Consider the following 27,675-nt stretch of genomic DNA (forward strand, 5'->3'; position numbering starts at 1 on the left):
GATCGAAAACGAGCTCAGAATTTTGGAGTTTTGGAAAACTTAGTAGGTGCAATATCAGTCAAATTGATTATGGAAGGAAATTTCTGATCGAAAACGAGCTCAGAATTTTGGAGTTTTGGAAAACTTAGTAGGTGCAATATAGGTCAAATTGATTATGGAAGGAAATTTCTGATCGAAAACGAGCACGAGCTCAGAATTTTGGAGTTTTGGAAAACTTAGTAGGTGCAATATCAGTCAAATTGATTATGGAAGGAAATTTCTGATCGAAAACGAGCTCAGAATTTTGGAGTTTTGGAAAACTTAGTAGGTGCAATATCAGTCAAATTGATTATGGAAGGAAATTTCTGATCGAAAACGAGCACAAAATATATGATGTTTTGGAAAACCTAGTAGGTGCAATATCAGTCAAGTTGATTATGGAAGGAAATTTCTGATCGAAAACGAGCTCAGAATTTTGGAGTTTTGGAAAACTTAGTAGGGGATATATCAGTCAATTTGATTATTGAAGGAAATTTCTGATCGAAAACGAGCTCAGAATTTTGGAGTTTTGGAAAACTTAGTAGGTGCAATATCAGTCAAATTGATTATGGAAGGAAATTTCTGATCGAAAACGAGCTCAGAATTTTGGAGTTTTGGAAAACTTAGTAGGTGCAATATCAGTCAATTTGATTATTGAAGGAAATTTCTGATCGAAAACGAGCTCAGAATTTTGGAGTTTTGGAAAACTTAGTAGGTGCAATATCAGTCAAATTGATTATGGAAGGAAATTTCTGATCGAAAACGAGCACAAAATATCTGATGTTTTGGAAAACCTAGTAGGTGCAATATCAGTCAAGTTGATTATGGAAGGAAATTTCTGATCGAAAACGAGCTCAGAATTTTGGAGTTTTGGAAAACTTAGTAGGGGATATATCAGTCAATTTGATTATTGAAGGAAATTTCTGATCGAAAACGAGCTCAGAATTTTGGAGTTTTGGAAAACTTAGTAGGTGCAATATCAGTCAAATTGATTATGGAAGGAAATTTCTGATCGAAAACGAGCTCAGAATTTTGGAGTTTTGGAAAACCTAGTAGGTGCAATATCAGTCAAATTGATTATGGAAGGAAATTTCTGATCGACAACGAGCACAGAATTTTGGAGTTTTGGAAAACCTAGTAGGTGCAATATCAGTCAAATTGATTATGGAAGGAAATTTCTGATCGACAACGAGCACAGAATTTTGGAGTTTTGGTAAACCTAGTAGGTGCAATATCAGTCAAATTGATTATGGAAGGAAATTTCTGATCGAAAACGAGCTCAGAATTTTGGAGTTTTGGAAAACCTAGTAGGTGCAATATCAGTAAAATTGATTATGGAAGGAAAATTCTGATCGACAACGAGCACAGAATTTTGGAGTTTTGGAAAACCTAGTAGGGGATATATCAGTCAATTTGATTATTGAAGGAAATTTCTGATCGAAAACGAGCTCAGAATTTTGGAGTTTTGGAAAACTTAGTAGGTGCAATATCAGTCAAATTGATTATGGAAGGAAATTTCTGATCGAAAACGAGCTCAGAATTTTGGAGTTTTGGAAAATCTAGTAGGTGCAATATCAGTCAAGTTGATTATGGAAGGAAATTTCTGATCGAAAACGAGCACAGAATTTTTGAGTTTTGGAAAACCTAGTAGGTGATATATCAGTCAAATTGATTATGGAAGGAAATTTCTGATCAACAACGAGCACAGAATTTTGGAGTTTTGGAAAATCTAGTAGGTGCAATATCAGTCAAGTTGATTATGGAAGGAAATTTCTGATCGAAAACGAGCACAGAATTTTTGAGTTTTGGAAAACTTAGTAGGTGCAATATCAGTCAAATTGATTATGGAAGGAAATTTCTGATCGAAAACGAGCACAGAATTTTGGAGTTTTGGAAAACTTAGTAGGTGCAATATCAGTCAAATTGATTATGGAAGGAAATTTCTGATCGAAAACGAGCTCAGAATTTTGGAGTTTTGGAAAATCTAGTAGGTGCAATATCAGTCAAGTTGATTATGGAAGGAAATTTCTGATCGAAAACGAGCACAAAATATCTGATGTTTTGGAAAACCTAGTAGGTGCAATATCAGTCAAGTTGATTATGGAAGGAAATTTCTGATCGAAAACGAGCTCAGAATTTTGGAGTTTTGGAAAACTTAGTAGGGGATATATCAGTCAATTTGATTATTGAAGGAAATTTCTGATCGAAAACGAGCTCAGAATTTTGGAGTTTTGGAAAACTTAGTAGGTGCAATATCAGTCAAATTGATTATGGAAGGAAATTTCTGATCGAAAACGAGCTCAGAATTTTGGAGTTTTGGAAAACCTAGTAGGTGCAATATCAGTCAAATTGATTATGGAAGGAAATTTCTGATCGACAACGAGCACAGAATTTTGGAGTTTTGGAAAACCTAGTAGGTGCAATATCAGTAAAATTGATTATGGAAGGAAATTTCTGATCGAAAACGAGCACAAAATATCTGATGTTTTGGAAAACCTAGTAGGTGCAATATCAGTCAAGTTGATTATGGAAGGAAATTTCTGATCGAAAACGAGCTCAGAATTTTGGAGTTTTGGAAAACCTAGTAGGTGCAATATCAGTCAAATTGATTATGGAAGGAAATTTCTGATCGACAACGAGCACAGAATTTTGGAGTTTTGGAAAACCTAGTAGGTGCAATATCAGTCAAATTGATTATGGAAGGAAATTTCTGATCGACAACGAGCACAGAATTTTGGAGTTTTGGTAAACCTAGTAGGTGCAATATCAGTCAAATTGATTATGGAAGGAAATTTCTGATCGAAAACGAGCTCAGAATTTTGGAGTTTTGGAAAACCTAGTAGGTGCAATATCAGTAAAATTGATTATGGAAGGAAAATTCTGATCGACAACGAGCACAGAATTTTGGAGTTTTGGAAAACCTAGTAGGGGATATATCAGTCAATTTGATTATTGAAGGAAATTTCTGATCGAAAACGAGCTCAGAATTTTGGAGTTTTGGAAAACTTAGTAGGTGCAATATCAGTCAAATTGATTATGGAAGGAAATTTCTGATCGAAAACGAGCTCAGAATTTTGGAGTTTTGGAAAATCTAGTAGGTGCAATATCAGTCAAGTTGATTATGGAAGGAAATTTCTGATCGAAAACGAGCACAGAATTTTTGAGTTTTGGAAAACCTAGTAGGTGATATATCAGTCAAATTGATTATGGAAGGAAATTTCTGATCAACAACGAGCACAGAATTTTGGAGTTTTGGAAAATCTAGTAGGTGCAATATCAGTCAAGTTGATTATGGAAGGAAATTTCTGATCGAAAACGAGCACAGAATTTTTGAGTTTTGGAAAACTTAGTAGGTGCAATATCAGTCAAATTGATTATGGAAGGAAATTTCTGATCGAAAACGAGCACAGAATTTTGGAGTTTTGGAAAACTTAGTAGGTGCAATATCAGTCAAATTGATTATGGAAGGAAATTTCTGATCGAAAACGAGCTCAGAATTTTGGAGTTTTGGAAAATCTAGTAGGTGCAATATCAGTCAAGTTGATTATGGAAGGAAATTTCTGATCGAAAACGAGCACAAAATATCTGATGTTTTGGAAAACCTAGTAGGTGCAATATCAGTCAAGTTGATTATGGAAGGAAATTTCTGATCGAAAACGAGCTCAGAATTTTGGAGTTTTGGAAAACTTAGTAGGGGATATATCAGTCAATTTGATTATTGAAGGAAATTTCTGATCGAAAACGAGCTCAGAATTTTGGAGTTTTGGAAAACTTAGTAGGTGCAATATCAGTCAAATTGATTATGGAAGGAAATTTCTGATCGAAAACGAGCTCAGAATTTTGGAGTTTTGGAAAACCTAGTAGGTGCAATATCAGTCAAATTGATTATGGAAGGAAATTTCTGATCGACAACGAGCACAGAATTTTGGAGTTTTGGAAAACCTAGTAGGTGCAATATCAGTAAAATTGATTATGGAAGGAAATTTCTGATCGAAAACGAGCACAAAATATCTGATGTTTTGGAAAACCTAGTAGGTGCAATATCAGTCAAGTTGATTATGGAAGGAAATTTCTGATCGAAAACGAGCTCAGAATTTTGGAGTTTTGGAAAACTTAGTAGGGGATATATCAGTCAATTTGATTATTGAAGGAAATTTCTGATCGAAAACGAGCTCAGAATTTTGGAGTTTTGGAAAACTTAGTAGGTGCAATATCAGTCAAATTGATTATGGAAGGAAATTTCTGATCGAAAACGAGCTCAGAATTTTGGAGTTTTGGAAAACCTAGTAGGTGCAATATCAGTAAAATTGATTATGGAAGGAAAATTCTGATCGACAACGAGCACAGAATTTTGGAGTTTTGGAAAACCTAGTAGGGGATATATCAGTCAATTTGATTATTGAAGGAAATTTCTGATCGAAAACGAGCTCAGAATTTTGGAGTTTTGGAAAACTTAGTAGGTGCAATATCAGTCAAATTGATTATGGAAGGAAATTTCTGATCGAAAACGAGCTCAGAATTTTGGAGTTTTGGAAAATCTAGTAGGTGCAATATCAGTCAAGTTGATTATGGAAGGAAATTTCTGATCGAAAACGAGCACAGAATTTTTGAGTTTTGGAAAACCTAGTAGGTGATATATCAGTCAAATTGATTATGGAAGGAAATTTCTGATCAACAACGAGCACAGAATTTTGGAGTTTTGGAAAATCTAGTAGGTGCAATATCAGTCAAGTTGATTATGGAAGGAAATTTCTGATCGAAAACGAGCACAGAATTTTTGAGTTTTGGAAAACTTAGTAGGTGCAATATCAGTCAAATTGATTATGGAAGGAAATTTCTGATCGAAAACGAGCACAGAATTTTGGAGTTTTGGAAAACTTAGTAGGTGCAATATCAGTCAAATTGATTATGGAAGGAAATTTCTGATCGAAAACGAGCTCAGAATTTTGGAGTTTTGGAAAATCTAGTAGGTGCAATATCAGTCAAGTTGATTATGGAAGGAAATTTCTGATCGAAAACGAGCACAAAATATCTGATGTTTTGGAAAACCTAGTAGGTGCAATATCAGTCAAGTTGATTATGGAAGGAAATTTCTGATCGAAAACGAGCTCAGAATTTTGGAGTTTTGGAAAACTTAGTAGGGGATATATCAGTCAATTTGATTATTGAAGGAAATTTCTGATCGAAAACGAGCTCAGAATTTTGGAGTTTTGGAAAACTTAGTAGGTGCAATATCAGTCAAATTGATTATGGAAGGAAATTTCTGATCGAAAACGAGCTCAGAATTTTGGAGTTTTGGAAAACCTAGTAGGTGCAATATCAGTCAAATTGATTATGGAAGGAAATTTCTGATCGACAACGAGCACAGAATTTTGGAGTTTTGGAAAACCTAGTAGGTGCAATATCAGTAAAATTGATTATGGAAGGAAATTTCTGATCGAAAACGAGCACAAAATATCTGATGTTTTGGAAAACCTAGTAGGTGCAATATCAGTCAAGTTGATTATGGAAGGAAATTTCTGATCGAAAACGAGCTCAGAATTTTGGAGTTTTGGAAAACTTAGTAGGGGATATATCAGTCAATTTGATTATTGAAGGAAATTTCTGATCGAAAACGAGCTCAGAATTTTGGAGTTTTGGAAAACCTAGTAGGTGCAATATCAGTAAAATTGATTATGGAAGGAAAATTCTGATCGACAACGAGCACAGAATTTTGGAGTTTTGGAAAACCTAGTAGGGGATATATCAGTCAATTTGATTATTGAAGGAAATTTCTGATCGAAAACGAGCTCAGAATTTTGGAGTTTTGGAAAACTTAGTAGGTGCAATATCAGTCAAATTGATTATGGAAGGAAATTTCTGATCGAAAACGAGCTCAGAATTTTGGAGTTTTGGAAAACCTAGTAGGTGCAATATCAGTAAAATTGATTATGGAAGGAAAATTCTGATCGACAACGAGCACAGAATTTTGGAGTTTTGGAAAACCTAGTAGGGGATATATCAGTCAATTTGATTATTGAAGGAAATTTCTGATCGAAAACGAGCTCAGAATTTTGGAGTTTTGGAAAACTTAGTAGGTGCAATATCAGTCAAATTGATTATGGAAGGAAATTTCTGATCGAAAACGAGCTCAGAATTTTGGAGTTTTGGAAAATCTAGTAGGTGCAATATCAGTCAAGTTGATTATGGAAGGAAATTTCTGATCGAAAACGAGCACAGAATTTTTGAGTTTTGGAAAACCTAGTAGGTGATATATCAGTCAAATTGATTATGGAAGGAAATTTCTGATCAACAACGAGCACAGAATTTTGGACGTGTGTTTTCAAAAACCTTCTAGGTACAATTTTATGAATATTCAACATTGAATTGACCAGTATCAATCAGATTATGGAATTGCTTGAGAAACTTCTTAATACCAGAAATTTTTAAACGTCAATGACAAAAAGAAGTTTTTTCATATTAACCAAAACGTCAGGTAAATTATATTTATTGATTTTTTTTATTCTATATTAATATAATTTAGCTATAACTATACAGAATCTGTTTTAGAATTCCAATTCAGCTCGTTGTTTAATTTCAAATTTATGTCGCATATTTACGCAACAACATAAAAACAACAACGTTTTAGTAGTATTTATATTCTGGCAGAATTCTTTGTAAGTGTTTATTGTTTATCAGATTATTTTATTCCAAACCAAATAGTAGACTGGTATTTTTTTATATCTTCATGTTTAACCGATAAACTAAATTAACCGCAAAATGAGATTCTGATATCGCCATGTTTATTTCCTGTTACGTTCCTTGGTTTGGATAATTTAATTTTTTATCCATAAATTGATAAATAATTATTAAATATTTAAAACTTTGTTGAAGCATCATCAATTTGCTTAATTTTTGTAGACTTTAGTTGTCATTCCTTAAGACATTTCTGTGATTAATAGAATTATTTTCCTTTATTAAAGTTTGAATATAGTTTTGTGGAAAAAAATTTGATTTGAAGTTTATAAATATAAAAAATATAAATACAAGTTTTACCTTTATAAAGGTTTTCCTTACATTTTGTTAAGAATAATTCTCACGGGTGGAACCATGTTTTTGTTTATGCATATTCAAATGTAAACAATGTTGAATTTTTTTTCTCACAATTTCCATCAATGAACTTGAACTAGTACAACTAAAACAAATAATATTCAAATACATAATAGTTATAAAGAGTTTTGTATATAATTTGTGTTTTTAATCGAAAAAATTATGGAACATATTTATTTGATAATGAATTTATGAAGTGACATACATTCGATTTATTTTCAAATCATTTTCATCAAACTTAAAATAGAACAAATATTAGTCATGAGCACGTTAAAAACCACCATGAAATTCTCTTTAATCAGTTGGAAATATCACTCTTTTAACAGGAAATGTAGACATTGTTGTTTACAGAAAAAAAACTTGTATTAGTGATAACTTATTGTTTTTAATACAATGATTATTTTTTATTAATAGAAACCGATTTGAAATAAGTGCCAAAAAGTACATGACGAACTGCCAAAATTTCATATAAATTAGTTTTTAATTACGTACTTTCGAAATTAACAAAAAGATTACAAGAATCGTAAAAATCGACTTAATGGCAACAAATAAAAAACAATTCTCTGTAATTGAGCGAGTGCTTGAAGCAATATGTAATTAAAATCACGTAATTAGTTTCGTTCACCAGGGTAGGATCAAACTAGTAAATTTAAACTGTGTATAAATGTTAAACTACTAAATACTTCACAATAATATATATCATACGTCGACTATAATATTTGTTTTCGAACAAAAATTTTTCGGTGTCTGAAGACGACAATTTGGTTACCGAAACGCGCATCTGCTGATTCAATTATTATTGTGGGCTTAGAATATCATCAACGGTTCCAAAAATCCATTTAGATATTTGTAGTTGGAATTCGTGTAACAAATTTTATCAAACACAACCGTAGTTGCTTACTTGTATGATTTTAAATATAATTCTCGTTGTGAATAATTCTGCATTAGATGTTTACTGATTCAAACGTTGTAATGTACTGTCTGGGTTACGATGGGGAGTTTTTTGAACTTTTATTAATAAACGGTTCAAGTAATAATTGTATTATTGTCACGGTTACCCATTTCCTGTCTAATACCATTCGGAAGTCGTATAAGGAAGACCCTAAGTCTCATATTATGTGGATAGATTTTTATATAAGGTGGTCTAGTATACTTTAATATCTAAAGGTAATTCTCTAAGTATACTTAATTTTCTTTAGAACTAAATAATAAAGAAGATACATATTTGAGAAATAGATTTCCCACCGTCTATATTATCCCTAATAAATAAAAGATTGATTTGGAGGGTAAATGTTTTTTCCAAAAACATTATAAAACTTATAAATTTAATGTTTTTCAGAATATTACAAACTTTTGCATCTAAATATCATTTAAACATTTGATCCAATCAGAATTCAATGTTGTTTGAATGAATTAATAGCTTCCGAACATCGAAATGCGAAATCTTGTATGTTATTGTCCGTTACGAATAATAGAGTAATAAAATGATAAAGCATTCGTACTCCATAGGCGCATCACTTCTTTTAGTAGACAGTTAAAATATTTTTTCAATTTGTATTCATGTAGGATGAAAATATTTAATGTTTTTCAAAATATTACAGACTTTTGCATCTAAACATCATTTAAACATTTGATCCAATCAGAATTCAATGTTCTTTGAATGAATTAATAGCTTCCGAACATCGAAATGCGAAATCTTGTATGTTATTGTCCGTTACGAATAATAGAGTAATAAAATGATAAAGCATTCGTACTCCATAGGCGCATCACTTCTTTTAGTAGACAGTTAAAATATTTTTTCAATTTGTATTCATGTAGGATGAAAATATTTAATGTTTTTCAAAATATTACAGACTTTTGCATCTAAATATCATTTAAACATTTGATCCAATCAGAATTCAATGTTCTTTGAATGAATTAATAGCTTCCGAACATCGAAATGCGAAATCTTGTATGTTATTGTCCGTTACGAATAATAGAGTAATAAAATGATAAAGCATTCGTACTCCATAGGCGCATCACTTCTTTTAGTAGACAGTTAAAATATTTTTTCAATTTGTATTCATGTAGGATGAAAATATTTAATGTTTTTCAAAATATTACAGACTTTTGCATCTAAACATCATTTAAACATTTGATCCAATCAGAATTCAATGTTCTTTGAATGAATTAATAGCTTCCGAACATCGAAATGCGAAATCTTGTATGTTATTGTCCGTTACGAATAATAGAGTAATAAAATGATAAAGCATTCGTACTCCATAGGCGCATCACTTCTTTTAGTAGACAGTTAAAATATTTTTTCAATTTGTATTCATGTAGGATGAAAATATTTAATGTTTTTCAAAATATTACAGACTTTTGCATCTAAACATCATTTAAACATTTGATCCAATCAGAATTCAATGTTCTTTGAATGAATTAATAGCTTCCGAACATCGAAATGCGAAATCTTGTATGTTATTGTCCGTTACGAATAATAGAGTAATAAAATGATAAAGCATTCGTACTCCATAGGCGCATCACTTGTTTCAGTAGACAGTTAAAATATTTTTTCAATTTGTATTCATGTAGGATGAAAATATTTAATGTTTTTCAAAATATTAAAGACTTTTGCATCTAAATATCATTTAAACATTTGATCCAATCAGAATTCAATGTTCTTTGAATGCATTAATAGCTTCCGAACATCGAAATGCAAAATCTTGTATGTTATTGTCCGTTACGAATAATAGAGTAATAAAATGATAAAGCATTCGTATTCCATAGGCGCATCGTCATATTTCGATTATTTGTGATATAATTTATATATCTCGTGTATACCTATTTAACCTGCTTATAACTAACGGTAAAAAATTACAATTTTTTCTAAAATGTTTTATTTTTCGACAAGGCATGTTAAGAATATTATGTCTTTCTAGTTATTTGGGTATAAGAGTATAAACTTTGACTTTTAATTAAGTAGATTTTATCAAGAATAATGTTTAAGCTCTACATTTTTTCTTTTATGATCAACTTTTCCGGCTATTTCGGCTATTATTAGTAGTCTGTAAAAACAACTCATTTTAAAAAAAATAATGTTTTCTTGTACATTATATAATTTATTATTCTTTAAAAATATCAGCCGCATCGATTTGAAACTTTTCTTGTTGGTGGATTTGGACTAGTACATAAATATCAAATTTACATGTATAGAAATTTTGAATTACTTTGTAATAATATTTGAAATGATCGTTGTGCATTGAAAATCACGTTTTATTACTCTCTCGTGCGAAAAAATAGACTATAGTCATTTTAATTGCTAAATATCAAGATTTCCATTTAATTTTTTGAACATGTAACAAGCGACAGTAGAAATTTGAGTTTATCAATTTAGATCGTAATTTGTAAATTTTCTCAAGATAATTGTAACAAAAATTTCGAATTTCAGTATAGAATTAAGTCATTTGGCAATATTAGTGATGTTGGTTCTCATATAAATAATAACCTTAGTATTATTTTTGGTTTGAAATATTTCGATGAAAAGCGTTTTAGACAAATTATAATAAACTAGTCATTAATTCATCTAATTAGTTTTTAATCACCTGAATCTTACTAATAAAGATTTATTTTTCAATCTTCTCCGTTAAATGGTCGTAGCTTCGGTTATTAAAAAAAAAAAGATTCTAGGAAAATAAACGTTTCACTTCAATTTGATGCTAATTAAAAATATTTTTAAGCACACCTATAAAAAAAATCTCATTATTCCACTTTAATTTTGTCTTTCAATCAAAAGCTTTGAAAGAGAGACATTGGAATGGTAGGGAAATATATCCCCTCTTTATTTCTAAACAAAGCAATAGTGCCATAGTAGGGGAAGCGCGACCAAACAAACGGCAATCGCATTTCCAGTTCGAACCGAGTTTTCGATGGTTTAGGTACTCCGGTCAGTGCGTTTTTGATTCAGCCGGTGGTGACGTAATTATTGTCAGCATAAAATTTTTTTGGTTGAAAAATTAAAGAAACAACGGAGACCGTTGGGAACGCCATGGTGCTACAGGTGCTCGATATGGTTACCTCTAGCTCTGGCGGTGAACCTTTTTACGGAGATTGTCCGACTTCTTATACTAATTTGGATGTTAATACCACAGCTCAACCCACTTGTACTGTCATTCCTACAGGTAGGTGTCAGATTTGTTTCGTCTAACTATTTGAAAATAACAAAAATTGTTATTTTTATGTATTCTAAAAATCATAATATAAATTATATTATATTATATTATTATAAATATTTTTGAGGTTATATTGACGTGATTATTTGTTATACGTTCATTTTAAAGTAGATTTAATATTTCTTTGGGCAACTAACCAGATTTATGACTTCCATTCAACCTTTTTTGTACACAAAATGCACACATAACACTCACCATCTGTGTGCAACATTGCAGATATCGGATTTCTTCTCTAACCCATTATTAATGAGACTTAAGTGATGATGCCTTCGAAAACGTTGAGTTTTGAACCTTCAAAAATCTGTATTGGTATCTTGTTGTAGTTATTAAATTATATTATAGACAATACGAAATAATAATAATTCTCATTATTCAATTAAGCGATCGTTATTTAGATTTTAAAAATACTTGAGATTTCTTTATTACGAACAATCAGCTAAATCATTTCATGGGTCTACTTTTATATTATAGATTATTGTTCAATTTCTAAACTTTTGGCATTAAAATAACAGATAGATATTATGAGGGTACACCAAAACTACCAGTGATAATTCTTTGCTTGGTATTTGCTTTAAAAATAACCACATTTCAAAAGATTGTTTGTTTTGAATCTAGCTTTATAAATACCAATAAGATAATAGGCACTAACGTTTTAATTTTTTTTATTATGGCGTGTACCAGCGCTAGTCTATTTTCGAAATGAAAAAAATATATAAAAAAAGGTATAGAATTCTCTAAAAATACTCACGTGAAAAAAGTAGAGAGGAATGAATATATTTTTGGATATTAGAAGAGGGAAGAAAGCAGAATTTTCAAAAATTAGATCTACCTAGATCATTTCAAAATTATTTATTATAGTTATGATAATTGGTATATAATAGCATGAATTCTTTATCCCAGCCCAAATTTTCTTAGATTATAAAATTGCCTCGTTCATAAATGAATTGATACTCATTTAAAAACTATTTTTAATAAATAATAGCGTGTTACCAAGCGAAATCTTAAATAAAAATTGGAAACGTGTATCGGTTAAACTTGATTTTTATTTTAGTGTATTAACGGTAGAAAAAAAATTGAGAGATCGAAACTATAATTTAAAGACAGAAGTGGGAATAAAAACAACTGATGCATAACAATGTTACGAGATTTATGTTTCGTAAAATAACGTATGGACGTTAACTGGATAATTAGCAAATGGCATCTATATTTATACGAAACGTAATATTTATTACCTTAGTTATGTAATAATCTTCGATGACTCGTTGGGGAGTCAGCAGCTATTAGTTTATTAAAATCCCATGCTGCGTTTAAATATGTCTATAAATAATATATTTTGACAAAATTTCCATACAATTATTATCCTTCTTTTTTCCTAAAATTTAATATTTTCGATATGATTTCGAAATTTTGCATCGTTTTACCAAATTCTGCAATTTAAATCGAATAAAAACTAGTCACTCTACATTTATTTCTGTTGGAATTGTTTTATTTTTCTCATTGTAAAATATTTTAAATATCACGCCCTTATTTACCTATAATGCAATGTAAAACGTTAATTTTTTAAGAAAAGAGTTTCAAAGTTTAATTCTAAACGGAGTCAATTAAATCTACACGTAAGTATTTTTTCCAAAATACTAATTTTTACGTTTTTTTTTTCAAATAATTTCTGATAATCATGTAAATAAATTCGAGTGCTTTTAAACGATGATGAACGAGATGAATATTTACAGAAATTATATATTGGTTGAAATGTTGCTCAAAAAATGACCATTTTCCTTATTTATAAAAAAACTTGTTCAGTTTTATCCTGATAGTAAGTAAATTAATAATAAAATGCAAAATTTGTCTATTTCTCTAACAAAACAAAATGCCGAGAATCAACAAATTGTCTTTGGGATCATTTTAGAAAAGAAGTTTAAGCACATATGGTCTTAGAAAAGGAATAGCTCAATTGCACGCGTTTAGTAATTATTGAATAATATCTGGGTTACAACAATTTAGTTGTGTCGACAGCTACTTTAAAAAAGTAATTTCTATCGTAAAAACAATAACTTCGTACAAGTCGTTACGAGAATAACTGCAAATATGAATCATTTTAATGTTATCCAGATTCTAGAATCATAAAAACCGGACTTGAAAGCGATACATCAGATACTTGTCAGATATAGTAACTGCAATTTTAGTTACGAAGAAAAATATTTGCTATTACTTTAGTTGTTAGTTTGTTAATTGTTCAAAATTTTCAAGGTATGTTAATATTTGTCATTTTGTTTATCATTAAAATTCTGCGAAGTTATTTCCGGTAAAATCGAGTGCAGTTGGTTAACATACCGGCCATTCGACTGCGGTGGTGGATGGACGATCTATAAAACCGTCTCTTCATCATTACCAGCTGACTCCCCATCACTATTTCGGTTCAGAAGTTAACGTCACAAATATCATCTACGGGATACACCTCTTCTCTTCGCCGACCGTGGCTACGGATACCTTCTGTTCTCTTTTCCACCACCTGTTAAGGGAACCGCGCGTGCCTCATCAACCGAAATAACATTGTATCCATCTATGATGGTATATATTTAATTTCACTATTCAAAAACTATATAGTTTAGATCTTGAAATTACAACCATCTACTGAACTCGAATTGGAAGTTTCTATATTTATACAAAGTTTTAGAACTTCTTCATTATGAAGATTAATATTGTTTCGAAGAATTTAAACTAATAATAATTTTTCATAATTCGAGGCAATTTTCGAACGAGATAGATATTTATATCGATGTAGTTTTCTTTTTCAAAATCGTCATTTTATAGCCAGAACCAATAAATTATTTTGATTTGCCTCATTTATTTTATATTAGCTACTCGCAGAGTCTCTAATCGTAAATCTGCGAGACATTTTATACACATCATTCCATTGATGGCGCACCTGAGCTGTTATATCTACTGGAAGCGTATTATAATTCATCGATGGATTTCAAGCATTCCGCAGGGTGCTGGACTAATGTTTTCTCTTTCATTTTCGAATTCTCATCGTTCTACTGCTTTTTGAATCGCTTCATATCTGCCATAGATAATAATTGGACTTGTGCCTATCTAGAAATAACTGCCACTCACTGTACAAGATGGACAAATATTTATATCCTCATTTATTTTCCATACCTACAATTTACTATCGGTTAAAAGAGGTATTCACGTTTGTGAAATTACCATTCTTGAGTTGAGTTCATGTTACGTTGGGTGTACGAAAAGTTGGTGTTGAAGTGGTTCTTGATATACGAGGATATATTGATATCTAGTTAACCTAGACCAGTTCCATGAATAAACAAAATATTGCGTTACTGTAGCAACGAACAATAACTTATTAGAAGGGTCAGTGTAAAGTTTGACGACGTTAAAAAAGTAAACCAGAGTTACGCAATAAATTAAAAGAAAAAAAATGTCCAAAACCCGTATTTAAAAGGGTTGAGAGGTAAGCAGATTTTCGAAGATATGCTTAATACCCTTGGTGATCAATGTTCTTCGTATGCGACCGTGAAAAATTTGACTGCAAGCTTCAAAAGAGGTAAATTTTCCATTGAAGATGATGACCGATCAGGAAGGCCAGTCACCGAAAATATCGATCCAGTTCATGACATGATTTTATCAGAACGACGAATTGGGCTAAAACGGATATCTGAAGCACTGAATATTTCATACGTTCAAGTTCACGTCAATTTGGACATGAGAAAAAATGCTGCAAAATGGATCCCCAAATGTTTGAATGTTGACCAAAGTTCTTGATGTAGACTTCTTAAACAGAATTGTTACTATGGATGAGGCTTGGGTACATTTTTATGATCCACAAACAAAGCAACAATCGATGAAATGGCGACAATCTGGTTCTCCAAGACTTAAGAAGTTTCGTGTCCAAAAATATACTGTAAAAGTTCTTGCTTCAGTATTTTGGGATTGCCATGGAGTAATCATGAGTGATTTTCTGGATAAGAGTAGAACAATAACTGGAGATTACTATTCGATATTACTACGGGAAAAAATTAAAGAAAAAATACGCGGAAAGCTATGGAAAGTTTGCAGGATAACGCCCCTGCACACAAATCCCATGTTACCATGCAAAAAATTTGTGATTTAGGGTTTGAAATACTAGAACACCCCCCTTATTCACCGGGTTCGGCTCCGTCCGACTATCATCTGTTTCCTCAATTGAAAAAAAGTTGAAAAGGTCGTAAATTTTCTTCCAACGAGGAGGTAATAAAAGCTGTGGAGGTCTGGTTTGCAGAGCAAAAAGAAACATTTTTTTTGAAAGGTCTAGAGACGTTGCAGATTCGTTGTAATAAATGTATCTAATTAAGAGGAGAATATGTTGAGCACAAAATATTTTGACATTGAAATTTTGTTTGTATATAGTCTTTTTTTTCGTTTTTTTACTTTACCCACGCTCTTTTCCTAAACCAAATGAATTATTTCGTTATATTACAACTTTCTCAACATTTTTCGAAATTTTCTACCAACAGCATAATTTTTTGTTTATTTACAACTATACATCACGTTTTGTTTCACCCTATACTATATATTTCACCCTATAAAGACATAGATAATGGTATGGAATTTTTAACTTTCTATTAAAACAGCGTTAGTATTTTTTTAATATGTTAATATTCATCATAACAATCGATAAATTGAGAACTGGAGTTCAAGAATATCTCTGCCGCGAGAATTTAGAAATAACAAAAAACTGGTGTGTACCTATACGTATGAACGTTGTTCGTTGAGAGACAGGTGCATTCGGATAACGTAACCACCTGCTGACGACTACGAAGAGCCGATACACTCTCTTTAACCTTCGTGTTGGCTTTTATACAGGGTTGCTTCGAAAGAGTTTCAAATCAAAAAATCAAATTCACATTATATAGCAATATATGATGTTTTCAAAAAACATCGTTCCGAATTTCTTCAGAGAGTTTCTGAAGACGATAAGCAGTTATTAGAAATCAATTGGAAACGTTTTTAAATATTCTATATCGATGTTTTGATATAATCTATTTCTACAGATTCGAGGGTTACTTTGATGAGATAAAAGATAAAAAAAATTGTATCTGAATATTTGGTTTTAATGATTCATAATTGAAATTATGATATAAATTCCAATCATCCAAAAATGTCTAATTCGTACACCACTGTAAACAAAAACTTAGAAACTGTTATAAAGGCAAGGTGCGTAGCGCTGATCCCATCTTTATCTAGATCTGTGTGGTTTTATCTGTTTATTTGTAGGGTGTTCTTTGCATGTCTGCAAGGTCATAAACTGGTCGAAAACTAGGCATGAGGACATTGCTAAAAATTATGGTTTTAGTGAAAGATTAATTGTATGTTTTCTACTGTTTATTCATAACACGATTTTTTTTATACGTTCTGAAAGATAAATATCATCCGTGATTTTCTACGAGGTAAATATTTATTTTTGGAAGAAACTTCCCAACCATTCACATTTTTTTTGTCGCATGATTATGGATTATTTTTTTACTGGTAAACCGGTTTTACGTCTTTGTAAGAGGCATAATTCGATGGCTACCTACTTTACACGTTTAATCCACTATCTATTAAAACAAACACCCGTTATATAAGCGTACATATTATTATAAAGTTTATACAATAAAAAGGTTTCCATAGCAAGATTCAATGTTATATTTTTTTCGGCGTTTGTCGTGGTTTTCCACCCATAATTACACCGGGCAACAAACTTTTTTTGTCACACTAAAACTTATACCAAATTTTGAATGAACAATATAAAAATATTCCTTAATTTACAATAATCTACTAATTAGACTTTTTTCCCTTGATAGCGCTTTTCCGTCAAGGTAATGTCCTGATGACATATTTCCCTTTGCTCCTCACTTGAATACCCTGGAAAGAAATCCAGATGAGAGTGCAGGATATGTATTAAACAACATATTAGATTCCAAAGGTTTGAATGAAATTTTAAGGTCATTGATTAAGTCTTTGTAATTTTCCGCTTTATGGTTGGATCCTTGGATATTTCGGACAACATTTCCAGGCGACTTTTTCTACGATCATTCAGCTTTCCTTCAAAGTTTGTATCCTTCATTAGTTCGCGTATTTGTCGACCAATGGATATTCCCCATTTTTGTCTTGTCGAGTTTGGGAAATTTTTCTTTCAAGTATAGTAATCTACTGTCATTTTTAATTATGCCGAGCTTTATATGACAAGTTTGGGTATTGGACAGTGTTTTTGCACTTGGTTGTGACGCCTTTTGTTTGAATAAAACAAAAATCATTGGTATACCAAAAGTCAAATGTCTAGATTTTTGTTTAGCCCAATCTAATAGGAGTCTCACACACGTTATACAACATATATGAAGAAGCCAGAATTTATTTTGGTGGTGCACAAGAAAACGAAAATAGTCTAAATAGCACTTTTCAATTAATGGTGTAAATTTTCGACGCTGAGGTGTAAAAATTAATTCTTCATACACATTACAAATACTATCGGGGTTATTAGAACATTTTTGCGACATATTTATAATGTGACAAACGTAATTTATTTAAATGCAATCGTTATACAGTAACCTAAATTAAGTTATTCAAACAAAAACGCATAAATGAGATCAGAAAAGAATATATATTATGGCTGTGACAAAAAAAACTACATGTGACTGAAACAAAATAATATTTTACTTTGAAATGAAAATCATGACAAAGTTCGTGTAACAAAAATTGCCAAAAATCTACAAAAATCCATAATTCCACATTGAATGTCCGCGCCTAGCTCCTTTCAAACTCAACCGATTTAAGTGTTCAAACACTCAAAAGAAAGAAGGTGTTTCAGCGAGTGTTCTTAAACTAAAACGAACTCTGTAGCTATATTAGAACCTGAGATATAGATCTTTGAATGTAGAAAAATTGGCAAAAACCAACAAAAATCCATAATTCCACATTGAATGTCCGCGCCTACCTCCTTTCAAACTCAACCGATTTAAGTGTTCAAAAACTCAAAAGAAAGAAGGTGTTTCATCGAGTGTTCTTAAACCAAAACGAACTCTGTAGCTATATTAGAACCTGAGATATAGATCTTTGAATGTAGAAAAATTGCCAAAAACCTACAAAAATCCATAACTCCACATTGAATGTCCGCGCCTAGCTCCTCTCCAACTCGACCGATTTAAGTGTTCAAAAACTCAAAAGAAAGAAGGTGTTTCATCGAGTGTTCTTAAACTAAAACGAACTCTGTAGCTATATTAGAACCTGAGATATAGATCTTTGAATGTAGAAAAATTGGCAAAAACCAACAAAAATCCATAACTCCACATTGAATGTCCGCGCCTAGCTCCTCTCCAACTCGACCGATTTAAGTGTTCAAAAACTCAAAAGAAAGAAGGTGTTTCAGCGAGTGTTCTTAAACCAAAACGAACTCTGTAGCTATATTAGAACCTGAGATATAGATCTTTGAATGTAGAAAAATTGCCAAAAACCTACAAAAATCCATAACTCCACATTGAATGTCCGCGCCTAGCTCCTCTCCAACTCGACCGATTTAAGTGTTCAAAAACTCAAAAGAAAGAAGGTGTTTCATCGAGTGTTCTTAAACTAAAACGAACTCTGTAGCTATATTAGAACCTGAGATATAGATCTTTGAATGTAGAAAAATTGGCAAAAACCAACAAAAATCCATAATTCCACATTGAATGTCCGCGCCTAGCTCCTTTCAAACTCAACCGATTTAAGTGTTCAGAAACTCAAAAGAAAGAAGGTGTTTCAGCGAGTGTTCTTAAACTAAAACGAAGTCTCTATCTTGAATAGAACCTGAGATATTGAGGATAGAACGTGTATATGTGAAAAACTCCCATAAGTAATGTACAGGGGGAAATCGCATTTGAGTATAACTTGAGAATGGTAAAAATTAGATAAAATCCGATGGTTGATGGCTGATCTGTGCATCAATACTTTTCATTGAAAAAAAAATTAAGCAAATCTGTTGGGTAGAACGCCTGAACGGACTCGGAATGGAAATCATCAATTTTTTTAATATATAAGATAGTTGAAATGTTTTATCACCTTTATTTATTAATAATACTTATATATTATTCGAAATAATATCAAATTTCTAATAAATTTCAGTCATAGTTGTTTACTAATTTTATTAATTTCTAATAAATAACCATCCTAGAAATTATGTAATGAATAAATAGTCGAAAATGCCTCGTTAATATTCCACGCGATCATTCTGCCTATACGGACCGGACATCCGCCAATCAAAACACTAGGAACGATCTTAACCAGGCGAACACCCTCCCAGAATTTACAAATATTCCTTCCTGTTAATTCCACGTTTTACATGTTTATATTTATCGCCCTACCCCTTTTTCTCTATATCATATAACATTCCCAAATTATAACATAAACTCTGCAGGTTCGGACCTATAAAAAAAACAAATTGAATCCAATTCCTATAGTTCAAAAACAAATTTTTGGTCATAGAAGATTTTCTAGTTGAACTGGGTTTGTCGTTTCCATATTTTTTTTGCAAATATACGAATTTCAAACGTGGATAATCGATTCGAAACTATCATCCCTGTTTTATTTTAATAAATTTTGAATTTTGGTTTTTTATGACAAAGATAAAAACACAAAAAGTATTTAGAAAGCTAGTAGTACTTTTCTACAGGATTCTAATTTCTCCGTAATAAATAAATATTTCTGAAAACGAATCCTATGACTTGAAAAAAAGTTTTTGACGTCGATTTAATGTTAATTAATATCACTAATCGTAGATAGTAGTTGGATTTATCATTGAGGTATGGATTTTGACTCGCCTTTTGATCTAAAAATATATAACTACTCAAAAAGTATACATAAATATTTAATAATAAATATATCGGTGTACACCAAAGGCTTTAATATCATTAGTGGTCATATTTGCTGATTTGAAATCAAATATATCAAAAGCTATTACTCAGATAGTAAAAAATTGAGTCTCTCTACTTTCCAAGTACGATTCTGTCGAAATTTTTTGATGAAATAAATATTATATCCGGCCATCTAACTTATACGGGCTTGCACTTTTATAAAATATGAGTATATCTATATTATCTGACCAAACAAACTAAGCGCTGATGCAAACTTCATTTCGATGTTAGTAAGTTCAGTTTGAGATTGTTTTCCTGTGCGGATATCGAACGGTAGTTTGAGAAATCTTTTAAAATTTTCTGACTTTGAAGTCATGTTCTATTTCAGAGGTAAATGATTTTTATCCTATTTCACTATAATTTCGAATTCTCAACACTGGCTCGGAAGGTTTTCGTTTCAACGTGAAATTTTTACCAAAAATAGGTATACAGAGCATGAAGAGTTATTATGTATATGGTGTATTGTTATTTAGCTATGTGAATTAGTTGTGAAAAACTCAAATTAAGTCGAAAATGAAAAATAATTTTTCGATATATCGCCTCCTTTTCGAGATATCGATACTTGAAGTTGGAAAAATTTATTTTTATTCAATATTTGTATATCAATCTAACCTAACCTAACTTTCTCGTGGTGCACTTTGAGTGCAAAAAGTTCTAAAATAGTGAATTTTTTACAGCCAAAATTGTCTAAAAAAATTTTTTTTCGCGTGAGGATTATTTTAGTTTTATTTTATTATTATTTTTTTTTCTTATCGCCCCTGGTCTGCCCAAAAGCCACAGGCCGTGAGGAACGGGTGTGTTTGGAGGCAGATAAATTCGAAGCGGGTAGATCTGGAAGGATTTTTCTAATTCGGTTGATTTTGTCGTTAAAAATAGGTTAAATGATGCAAAAATAATTGATAGAGAATTTTTCCAGGATAATTGTAAAATACTACACTACTCTGGCATTTCAATTATAAAACAAACGAAAATAAATAACTTTTGAAAGCATTCAGAACGTACTTTTTGCTCGAAAGAGAATATTTTTATATTAAATTACTAATTAAATCTTCAAATCATTAAATATTTTTTTATTGTATAAATAATGAAAAACAACCGACAATTCTTTATGAAAAACATCAAATTATTCATGTATTTATCGTATGTTAAGTTATATTCATCACAGAGTGATGAAAGTTATGAAAAATGTTATAAAAATCTGTTTTTTTCAATATAATTTTGGAGTATTAGGATAAATAATATAAAAATTAGATAAAAAAAAATCTTTTGTTCATTGAATTACAAGATTCATATTGAATTTGAAGTGATAAAATATTCATTTGAGACGAAGTATGGAACGCCATCTTTTCAATAAAGCGAATTTTGAACTAACGAATATTTTGATTATAACTTTAAGTATCGATATCTGGAAAACGAATTTCATTTTTCATTTTCGATTTATTTTGGCCTAACTGAGCCAAATCTGTTGAATCGAAACCATTATTTCAATGTTGTACACTATATTTTTAAGAAGGAAAAATTTTATTATTAAAGACGAATGAAGGATTAAGTGTGGCGAAGGAGCAAGGATTTTCCCCTTGAACAAAAAATATTCATCCAGAATAGATAAATTGAGTTGTTTATCGCATTTATGTTTTGTGAATTAGACATTTCGGAATCCGTTTTTACCCTTCAATTATTGATCTATTTTTTTATATATAAGTAAATCTGTTAGATACAGTTTAGTCCTGGGTTAACAATAATATCTAAAGACATGCCATTGTATGTAAAAATTAGAGGTTATACAGTGCGATTCGTTGGAAACTGGAAGTTTTGAATAAACTTGGCAGGAAACTGTTGTTGATAAGCGTATTATCTCAATACACCTGATTTTTAGATTGAAATTGTTTCATTAAAATTTCTAGTTTGAGCTTCCAAATAATCAATTTGTTCTATTCTATGTTGGTAGTTTGGTGATTGGTTTAAATCGTGTGGGAATCCGTCCATTAGTTTCCAAGTTATTCGCCAATATATATTTGATTTCGTATAAAGGTTGAATCTCGAAATATTCCACCAAACCCCAACATATGAAATATCAGAATCTTCCTTTCAATTCAATCTTCCGATTGGTTTAAATCGTGTGGGAATCTGTCCATTAGTTTCCGAGTTATTCGGCGATATGTCTTTGATTTTGTATACGTGTTGAATCTCGAAATATTCCACCCAACCTCAACATATGATATATCAAAATCTTCTTTTGGATTCAATCTTCCGATTGGTTCAAATCGGGTGAAAATTCGTCCATTAGTTTCCGAGTTATTTGCCGATATATCGCTGATTTTGTATACGTGTTGAATCTCGAAATATTCCACCAAACCTCAACATATGAAATATCAAAATATTGAAAGTAGCATATATCTTCAATATTAAATTTGTGTTGAGTCTTGAAATATCCTATCTCACCTCAAATACCAATAATATTTAATGCTTTTTGATTGCATCTGAATGGTAAATTTTCATCTTATTTCGGATCAAAATCAACTAAACTAGTGAGCCTTTCAGAATCTATTTTTTGTTTATATTTTACATTGTGAGGGCGCTCTTCTATATTGTTCGAATAAAAAATAAAAACAAACGTTTTTTATTCTGTGTATTTTATGTCTTTCTCGATATTTTTGACCACTTCTTGCTAATTCCCGCGATTCGGTGAAGTATGGTATGGACGCGCTAATTTTCTTACGAAAACTCTTCAACTCTGTCTTTTGCTTATTTTACCAGTCTTTCTGCTTTTTCTTTATTAGTAACTCAAGGTTTTCCACTTATTTGAAGGTTTGAGCTTGATATAATGCTTCTGTATGATTTTGAAAAATTCGAAAACTCTAGGTCTGCTCAACGACATTATAAATACTACTTCTGGCTTATAAAACATATTAATGCCATGAAAAAGGAGGTCTAATGTAAAGAAAATAAACAATTTTTCGTTTACAAATCCCTTTCGATTTTGTATAATTACTTATTTTGTGCCAAAACGATTCTAGGTCTTTCATAATTGGAATATAATCAACAATGAATTTAAAATACCATATAATTATTTAACACACGTTTCTTTATTTGATAAATTGTTACTTCGTTTTACCAAAGACAATACCTATGGAATGAAACTTAATCGATTGTAATTATCATAGGAAATATCAAATATTTTGACTATACCTTGTTTTATCAACATTTTTCCTATATAAATATGACTAATAGGATAGTCTACGACAGACTAAGAAATTTGCGTTTTGTCAAAAACATGCTGCAGCTGTTGGGTTTCCTGTTCATCCGGGAGATTTTGTTGTGAAGCTTTTTTTACGTGTTGTAGGATTCATATTTCAAAAATAAAATAATCAAATTCTTCCACCTTCACACAGTAATTATTAACTACATAAAAGCAAACTAAGATGTATTTGTTCGAAAGTAATTTCTAAAAACTTAGTTTCTCTATCGTCATTTCTAGAAATAGACACTTTTCAAAACTATTTTCGACTAAAACCAACATCCAAACTCACCCACCTCTAATGAGAATCAAACATCAAACATCCTCCTAATGAGTGATTCATACTGGGAGTTTAAAAACAATGAAGTATATGGTCTAGATGATATACATTCCAATATCGCCGCGATTTATCTTACACAAGGTTGATTTGATTTCCCAGATGACCAAACACGAGAGAGAAGTAAAGCACGTACCGGATGGGGATTGGCCGGTACGAGATACGCCTCTTTACGTTGATCCTCTAATTGGGAAGCTGTGAGGCACGCCCCACTCAGTCCTCCGTTGGTTCGTGCGCTCGTATATTTTGTATCCTGCGCCAATTTGATGAACTTACACTAAAAAAACAAATTTTAGTAAATGTTTTCTTTTCCTTATGCGTCATTTGGTTATTTGATAAAGCAATAAAAAATTACAAGGTATTGTTTATAATATTGTTTCAAATAAAGTACTTGAACAAATTTATCAATTGTATAACTAAAATATATTACTAGTTTATTAATGTTCTTGAATATACGTCTGAATTGAACTGAAGTATTGAAAAATGTACAAAATCTTGGTTAAACTTTGAAAATCGGATGTATAAGTTTTTTTTCATTTCAGGAGTTTACGGCCAGTTAAGGAGTCCTGCTTGTCCACCTCCTCAAGAAGATTTAAGGGATGATGGATCTCCGCCACCGGGTGGCCCGCCTTCAAGTTATCTCCAACAATTACAGAGGAGCCCAGGTTATCATCATCTCAAAGATGGTGAGTTTAATTAATAATTTATTAGGTACTTTACAACGTCTCATAAATTTTGTTTCAAATCCAAATATAACTACTACGTTTCTAGTTTTTCTAACTTAAAATCCCCTTTTTTTCTCAATAAATGCCGGGATGAAATTTGACGAATCGCATTTTTTATAGCCATATTTCAAATAAAAAATGCCCACCGGGATGGGTATGTAGATATGGGTTGAACTTCCCTCATTATGATTTCTAAAGAACTACTTCAGCTGTTCGATGTTATTTGATATTATAAGAGGTAGTTTGCAAAAGAGACACGTTATAAAATGGTGGATGTACCTTTAGTTTACACCCAAAAAATATTTTATACTTTGTTGAAAATAGTTCTCAGAATAACTAAGTAGAAAATGGATACATCATATAAATGAAGAAGATTAAATTCTATTATAATAAAAAAATTGATGATTTTTTTTCAATGAAAGGTATTGATGCACAGATCAGCCATCAACCATCGGATTTCATCTAATTTTCATCATTCTCAAGTTATACTCAAATGCGATTTCCCCCTGTACATTACTTATGGGAGTTTTTCACATACACACGTTCTATCCTCAATATCTCAGGTTCTATTCAAGATAGAGGCTCCGTTTTTGTCTAAGAACACTCGCTGAAACACCTTCTTTCTTTTGAGTTTTTAAACACTTAAATCGGTTGAGTTGGAGATGAGCTAGGCGCGGACATTCATTGTGGAGTTATGGATTTTTGTAGGTTTTGGACAATTTTTCTACATTCAAAGATCTATATCTCAGGTTCTAATATAGCTACAGAGTTCGTTTTGGTTTAAGAACACTCGCTGAAACACCTTCTTTCTTTTGAGTTTTTGAACACTTAAATCGGTTGAGTTGGAGATGCGCTAGGCGCGGACATTCAATGTGGAGTTATGGATTTTTGTAGGTTTTTGGCAATTTTTCTACATTCAAAGATCTATATCTCAGGTTCTAATATAGCTACAGAGTTCGTTTTAGTTTAAGAACACTCGCTGAAACACCTTCTTTCTTTTGAGTTTTTGAACACTTAAATCGGTTCAGTTGGAGATGAGCTAGGCGCGGACATTCAATGTGGAGTTATGGATTTTTGTAGGTTTTTGGCAATTTTTCTATATTCAAAGATCTATATCTCAGGTTCTAATATAGCTACAGAGTTCGTTTTGGTTTAAGAACACTCGCTGAAACACCTTCTTTCTTTTGAGTTTTTGAACACTTAAATCGGTTGAGTTGGAGATGCGCTAGGCGCGGACATTCAATGTGGAGTTATGGATTTTTGTAGGTTTTTGGCAATTTTTCTACATTCAAAGATCTATATCTCAGGTTCTAATATAGCTACAGAGTTCGTTCTTTTCTATTATAATGATTTCTGATACTTATCGTATCATCTGTTAATTGTAACTTGCTTCAACTTTTTTATTTCGGTGCAGCAAGACTTTTCCGCATTTAAAAACCTGTGAATTTTTCTGTGTGCAACAAATGTACCTATTGGACGAAAAGTTTTTACCCGATGCGTGTTTCCGAACACTCTCGAGTCATTAAGAATGTACAATAACTCGTCTTCAAAGCAAAATGGTTTTATATAGTAATTTCTAAAAACTATACAAGGGAAACTACCGTACGATCATTAAAATCTAATTATCCATTTTCAGAATTTCTTCATTTACCTACCTATTATCTTTTTATAACAATGAATGATGCTATAATGAGGCAGTTATTCATTATCATTCGAAATACCAATTCCGAATTGTATCGATTTCAGGAATTTTTAATTATGGCGTATGAACTAAGGACCTTCATTTGCATATAATACCCCATTTAAACATATTCTTGTTCTTAATTGTATGTCTATCTGTGGTTAGTTTAGGTTGAATATCAATTTTGGTATGGTTTATTTTTCATTTTCTATCTAATACCGTGTGTGGCTTATTTAATTTTTTTATTATTTTACGTTAGGTTATAAGGGAACGTGTCCGCCCGGTACAGATTCGTCGGGGGGTAATTTCGGAACAATAGACAATAGCCTGCAATCGTTAAGCAACGACGATGGATCGCACCTTTTCCAAACCCCTCATTTTTCCCCGGAAGAACACGAATATCAAGCGTTGGACAACCACCAGCAACAATATTTAGATAATTCTCCAGAATTCTATGCCAATCATATATTAGAACAAAAATATAATCCGCACAGTTATGTTAAGAATTACGTAAGAGGTACGTAATATTATTATACAAAAAATTGATTTCTTCTATTACAAGATAAAAAATATTATAGTTAACCCAATTATTAATTAAATATTAGGTGCTGGAACCAGATTTAACGACGCTTATCCAGATACGTACGGAACTCCATACGATACAAGTCCCTTCCAAACGGTGCCCAGTGGTGCTAATAGTGGTCCCGAGCAATGGGGACATAACCACGATCTATCTTTAGGACATCATCCTCATTCGCATCCGGCTTTTCTCTCAGCGGGAATGACGAGAGATCAACTAAATGCCATGCAGGATACCAAACCGATGATCCAGAACGGTATGGTTACAGGATATCCTGGTAATCCTGGTACTGGAGGACCATGTTTTACTGGTAAGTCTTAAAAAGATAAATTTATTATTTCGTAGATCTTTTGATATGTTTTTTTTTTGTTCTAAAACGTCTTGATTTTAAGTTTCTTCTGTTAAAAATAAACATTTGAAATTTCGACTACACACTTTCGGTCTTTATAAATTTTAATATATTAACAATGAAGTAATTCTCTGTAGGTTGTCGTTAATCCAAACAGGATGGATTTGAAATTTTCGTAAAAATCTTTTTATATATTACAAAACTTATAAGTAATAATCTTCCAAATCTGCAAAGTTGATTGTGAGAAATAATGATTATTCCTTCTTACTGGAAAAAACTTTTTCATATAAATTAAAGATTCGAAATGGCTTAGAAAGTATTTTGGACTAAAATATGTACCTTCGTGAAGGATAAGGTCAAAATCTTTCATAGTGGTTAATTTTTCATTTACTTCAAAAATCCTTACTTAAACTTACTTAACCTTAAAGAAGGGAATCGAGGGAATTATCACTAATTTTCTCAATAGAAATAGATTTATTTAAAAAATTCCATATAGAGACTTGGAGGATGAAGACAACATGTATGA

At 31.4% G+C, this 27,675-nt stretch overlaps 1 protein-coding gene across 2 annotated transcripts in view; it reads left to right on the top strand.

The window, feature by feature from the left end:
- The window catches only part of LOC130446537 (protein c-ets-1-A-like), a 242,736-nt gene that overhangs the window by 204,046 nt on the left and 11,015 nt on the right, over positions 1-27,675 (top strand). For both annotated transcript variants that reach the window (XM_056782853.1, XM_056782854.1), the window contains 3 exons: positions 24,357-24,500; positions 26,480-26,737; positions 26,826-27,110. In XM_056782853.1, the coding sequence (XP_056638831.1) occupies positions 24,357-24,500; positions 26,480-26,737; positions 26,826-27,110 (687 nt within the window). The remainder of the gene's footprint in view (positions 1-24,356; positions 24,501-26,479; positions 26,738-26,825; positions 27,111-27,675) is intronic.

Source organism: Diorhabda sublineata, chromosome 7 (genome assembly GCF_026230105.1).
Source record: "Diorhabda sublineata isolate icDioSubl1.1 chromosome 7, icDioSubl1.1, whole genome shotgun sequence".
Taxonomy (NCBI): domain Eukaryota; kingdom Metazoa; phylum Arthropoda; class Insecta; order Coleoptera; family Chrysomelidae; genus Diorhabda; species Diorhabda sublineata.